Genomic DNA, 5,839 nt, shown 5'->3' with positions numbered 1-5,839 from the left:
CACTCTTTCTCGAAAGCAGTACATTATTTGACAGTTTGTTGACTAGATGAGAAGGGACAGTTAAACTACCACGACTCTCAAATGGTTGAAGTATCTGGTCTCAGAGCCTGCTAAGGGCCTATGTGTCCCATTTCTAACAGAAATGTGACTAAAGACAGGGAAGCCCCATGTGTGGGGTCTTTAATCAGAAAAGAAGTCTTCCTAGAAAAGACTCGTTTCAGTAGTCCTAGACTGTGGTACTCCAGAAAGTTTGACACCATTGGGCACTGCACCATTTTAAGAGTCCTCTGGTGAGTGGGAAGAGGGTTATTTGAAGGGAATGAGAAGAGAAGAGAACCTTCCTTGCTCAGGAGAACACAAATGGAAATTGTGGCCTAGACATTCATTCCCTTACAACTATCAGTGACTATGCACTCCTGGGAAAGTCTTAATTATCCACAGGTATCTGCAAACTCTAGAAAAACTCATGTGAAGAGGTACATCAGCATGTACAGAATATTTATAGCAGCATTTTTTTCCAAGAAATTTTATTGTGGTAAAATACACATAAAATTTACCATCTTAACCATTTTCAAGTGTACAGTTCAGTGGTATTAAATATATCGACAGTGTTGTGCAACCATCACCACCAACCATCTCCAGAGCTCTTCATCTTGTAAATCTAAAACTCTGTACCAATTAAACAATAACTCCCCACAGCACCTCCCCCCAGCCCCAGGCAACCACCATTCTGCTTTCTGTTTCCATGATTCTGACTATTCGAAGTACCTCATATAAGTAGAATAATAGAGTATTTGTCTTTCTGTGACTGGTTTATTACAGCAGCATGTTTTTTAAAGCTACTATTACTCTTACTTGAAAATGAAAAACAAACAAATAAAGCTTGAGATAGTCTATAGTGAGCCATTTGATTAATGAGAGAGAAAGGATTTTGTTTAACCTTGTTTTATGTTTCATGTTTCTTGTTCTGCTTCTCTTCTCTGGCCTTCTCGTAGGTTACTTAAACATTTTTTAGAGTTCCACCTTGATTTATATAGTCTTCTTCAGTATATCATTTTGTATAATTTTTTAGTGGTTGCTCTAGGTATACACACATAACTTAGCAAAGTACAGAAAACTTAATTCCACTGAGGTCCCTCTGTCTCCAAAATATAATTGTCTTAAGTCTTTCCTCTGTATACATTGGCACCAATCATGCTATCATTTTTGCTTCAACCATCACTTATGTTTTAAGAAACTCATAGGTAAGAGAGTCTATTTTAGTTATCCCTATTTTTACCATTCTGATGTTCTTTTTTTTTTTCTCTCTGCAGTTCCAAGCCTTCTTCTGTTATCATTTACTTTGTTTAGAATACTTCCTTTAGTTATTCTTTAAGGGTAGTTCTGCTAGCAATCAATATTCTTGGTTATCCTTTCTCTGAGAATGTCTTTATTTCCTTTTACTCCTGAATTGTATTTTCACCAGATATAGAATTCATGGTTGACAGTTCCCTTTCTTTCCACTTGAGAAAAACATGCTGTGCTCCCTTTGGCTTCCACAGTTCAGATGGGTGGGGGGCAGTTTCCCACTGGTGTTTGGTTACAGTAAGGTGGGTGTTACCAAAAAAGTTCTCTGTGTTAGGCCACCTTTTTCCCCAGTTTCAACTAAGGGAAATAGGCTTTTCTTAGTTTTTTTTTTTTTTCTTGTCTGGGTCTGTTGTTGATTCTGGCTTGGAAGCTTCTGCAACATCCTAGCTGAGAGATACAGGAAGTGATAAGGAAAACAAGGGAATTTACCACATGTCCTTCCCTGGCTCTAAAGTTCTCAGTTTGCCTTCTTCCTTCCACATTTCAGAGTCTTCCTGTTCTTGTTTGTTGTGTTATGTCCATGGATTTTTAATTGTAAAAGGGATGACATGGGAGGAATGGGGCTACTCCATTTTGGGTCAAACCCCAGGTACGGAGTTTTCCTCAACATTTTATTATGAAAATTTTCAAATACAAAGTAAAGTTGAAAGAATTTTACAGTGAACACCCATATACCATCACATAGATTCTACCAATAACATATTACTAAATTTGTTTTATCACGGTTCCTAAAAGATAAAACTTGGAAACAACACAAATGTCCATTGACAATAATAATAGGTAAAGCTACCTGCAATAATGGGGAAAAAGCTGACAAAATGTTTGGAGAACAAAGCACACAAAAAATACGATTATATGACTATTTTATAAAGTTAAAAACAAGTAAAACTATTACGTAAGGATGTATGAGTAGGTAGTAAAACCATAAAGAAAAGCAAAAAAAGGTCTATCTCAAAAGTCATGATAGTAAGTGATTAGGAAGAAGGTACTGAGTGTTAGTAGGGGGCTACCTCTCAAGTTGGGTAGATGTTTACAGGGGTGATCTCTTTATAATCATGTGTTACACTGGATTATATGTTCTAATTGGCTTTCTGTATGTATAGTTCACATTTTTTAAAGTATGAGAAATATGATTCTATTTTTGTTTCATGCACACAAATGTGTGTATGCACATACAACAGCATGTATGAATAGCATATAAATGTAATCAATGTTTCTGTTGGATTTATTTCTTTATTACATGTTTCTTTATTCCATATACTGTGTGTAAATTTTTTTAACAATGAATGCATTATTTTCACAGACAGGATAAACAACAAAGCACTTTTCTCTTTAAAAAATTGTGCATATACAGTATTTCAAAATGATACCAAAATTTTTAACATTTCAATAGGAAATGGCCAAAGTACCCATACAGGCAATTAATATATCTGAATAATAAATATCATATTTAATTTCAAATTAAATATAAAAATTTTGCTCTATTAAATAAAAAAGAGCATTTTTTTAATCGTTAAAAAGAAAAAAACCCAGAGTGGGCATGGGTGTCAGAAACTGCTTATGGAAATATAAATTGTAAAATCTTCCTGGAAGGCAACTAGGCAATGTACTTAGAAATCTACCAGTCCTTGATCCAGCAATTCAACTTCAGGGAATTTAAACTAAGAAAATAATTTTCAGGCTTCCCTGGTGGCGCAGTGGTTGAGAGCCCACCTGCTGATGCAGGCAACACGGGTTCGAGCCCTGGTCTGGGAAGATCCTACATGCCGTGGAGCAACTGGGACCGTGAGCCACAACTACTGAGCCTGCGCGTCTGGAGCCTGTGCTCCACAAAGAGAGGCCGAGATAGTGAGAGGCCCGCGCACCGCAATGAAGAGTGGCCCCCGCTCGCTGCAACTAGAGAAAGCCCTCGCACAGAAACAAAGACCCAACACAGCCATAAATAAATGAAAGAAAATAATTTTCAAAGATATAGCTACAAGGATATTAATGGAGAAAAAAACTAGGAAAAATATAACTAACAGTAGGGGTAAAATATTAGGTAAATACATTTAAATAAATAAGTTTAAATATGTTTAACAAAAAAATTTTTTTAATGCAATAGAATGTACTGAAGTCACTGAAAACACTACTGACGGATAATATTATTGGCAAGTTCAAATATTCAAGGCATATTCTTAAGTGGGGAAAAAAACCCACACATAATTGTAACCAACATAGGTTACAATTGCTATCTGCAATATTCCATTTTGTTAAAAACAGATTGGTGTGACTATCAGATTAATATGGAGTTCAAAGGGCTGCTAAAATATGTTCACCAAAATGTTAACCATTTACTTTTGTGTGGTGGCATCAAGTGCATCTTTCTTTATTTTATTTATCAAACCTTCTAAATGGGACATGTGTTTCTTTACAAATTAAAAAAAAAAATTGTTGGCTTCTCAGTGCCTGAAATGGCCCTCCTCTCCTGCACTGCCTCTGACTCTTCCCTCCAATCTCACTCTCTCAGTGAGGGCTGTGAGGAGCCACCCTACTCACTTTCCCAAATGAGCCCCAAATCCCCACCACACTGCTCTCCTTTCACTTTTTCCCATAACACTTATCTCCTAAAATGTTATATAATTATATTCATGGCTTATTGTCTGCTCTCTACCTCCTTCTCCCACCCTCACCTCCCAAAACAGTTCTCCAGAGCAATGATCTCTCTTTTGCCCACTGAGGTATTTCAAATCCTTTACAATGGGGCTTGGCACATAGCAGGTGATCCATACATTTTTTTTTCTAATATAAATTTCTTTATTTTTGGCTGCGTTGGGTCTTCATTGCTGCTCACAGGCTTTCTCTAGTTGTGGTGTGAGCAGGGGCTACTCTTCGTTGAGGTGCGTGGGCTTCTCATTGCGGTGGCTTCTCTTTCTTGCCGAGCATGGGCTCTAGGAGCACAGGCTTCAGTAGTTGTGGCACATGGGCTCAGTAGCTGTGGCTCGCCGGCTCTAGAGCACAGGCTCAGTAGTTCTGGCACACAGGCTTAGTTGCTCCAAGGCATGTGGGATCTTCTGGGACCAGGACTCGAACCCGTGTCCCCTGCATTGGCAGGCGGGTTCTCAACCACTGCGTCACCAGGGAAGTCCTCCATACACTCTTGTTGAAAGACTTAAGGGAAAATAGGTTTGTTCTTGGCGGTTGTCTACTTGCCTTGCTATCATTTACGCAGGTGCAGAGCTACAAGTCACTGCCCTGTAGGAACCTCTGTTTCCTCCTGGAAGAACCGGGAACCCAGGAGCCAGCAGTCCAGGGAGCTCGACCACGAACCCAAAACGGGGTCTGGACAAGTGACAGGCTCAGCCGGGCTCTCCTCGCAGACAAGCTCGAAGAACTACATTTCCCAGAATCTTTTGTTCTCGCTTGGACTACATTTCCCAGAGGGGCTCGCGACTGTCCCTGCCCCGCCCCTCCCGGACCTACGTGGGGCGTTGGGCGCTTGCCGCTGGCGTAAGCTGATTACCCGCCAGAGGTCCGCCCAGGCGGCACCGGGGGGAGTCCCCAGCGGAAGCTGCTGTCCGGCAGTGGCAGTTCCGGAGCTTCCAGCCTGCGGCCCGCGGAACCCCCGAGGCCTGGGCGAGGTGAGCGGCGGCGGGTTGGCAGGATGTGGGAGGGAGGACCGGGCTTCGGGGGGATGCGTCGCCGGGGCATGGGGCACAGGCCCAAGAGACGCGAGCCGGGCCTTTGTGGGCGCTGGCGGGCCGAGAGCCGGGCATCCCTGGCTCTGTCCGCCTGCCGCCCCCAGCCGTCCCACTGAAGTGCTCCTGAACGAGACAGGTCGGGCACTTCGTCCCCATTGGCTGGACCCAGCCACCCTCCTGCTTCTTCCCGACCAGTTCCCAGCGCGCTACCTGCCCAGCGCCTGCCGGCATTTGAATTTGTTTCGGGCCGGCAGTGAACGTGAGAAAATTATTTCCGCCCCTTATCATCACCCCTGCACTTCCGAGTGACAGGCTTGTTTTGCGCGAGAAGTGAGTCGCCGGCTTCCCCCAGTGGCAGAGCCAGGACTGGACCCAGGTCTTTGGTTTTCTGTGCCCTTTCCTCAAGACAGCAGCCCCCTCCCCGCCATAGGAGAGCTGAGCTGATGTTTTCCCTTTCCAAAGCAGCTTTCTCTAGAAATCTGGAAATTGTTTACTTGACAGGAGGGGGAGGAATTGGGTGGGAAGGCTTGAGGTGGAGAAAAGTTGTCACATGCACGCAGGGAGGTTAGAGCAGGTGCTCTGGAGCCCGCGGTGCTTGGAATCCTGGTGCCACCCTCCCTGGCTGTGTGGACTGGGGCAAGTTGCTCCCACTCTGCCCTCAGTTTCCTGATCTATAAAATGGGGTGCTGACAGTGCCAACTGTGCTGTGGGACTCGATGATGTATTGGTAAGCAGTGCCTGGCACGCGGTGAGGCTCAGGGAGTTGCTGCTACTGCTGATAGAGTCCTAGGACCTTTTCCTCTGAGCCAGGG

At 43.2% G+C, this 5,839-nt stretch overlaps 2 protein-coding genes across 2 annotated transcripts in view; both read left to right on the top strand.

The window, feature by feature from the left end:
• Window positions 1-5,336, top strand: part of LOC103068642 (olfactory receptor 1361-like) — a 40,835-nt gene extending 35,499 nt beyond the window's left edge. Inside the window, 1 exon segment of the mRNA XM_082931286.1 lies at window positions 4,559-5,336. Coding sequence (XP_082787412.1) covers window positions 4,559-5,336 — 778 coding nt within the window.
• Window positions 4,808-5,839, top strand: part of ZNF354A (zinc finger protein 354A) — a 35,837-nt gene continuing 34,805 nt past the window's right edge. The window contains exon 1 of the mRNA XM_007463122.1: window positions 4,808-4,967. The gene's annotated coding sequence lies outside the window, so the exon portion shown is untranslated. The remainder of the gene's footprint in view (window positions 4,968-5,839) is intronic.

Source organism: Lipotes vexillifer, unplaced genomic scaffold, assembly GCF_000442215.2.
Source record: "Lipotes vexillifer unplaced genomic scaffold, Lipotes_vexillifer_v1.1 scaffold514, whole genome shotgun sequence".
Lineage (NCBI taxonomy): Eukaryota > Metazoa > Chordata > Mammalia > Artiodactyla > Lipotidae > Lipotes > Lipotes vexillifer.
This window is presented reverse-complemented; position numbering and strand designations above follow the sequence as displayed.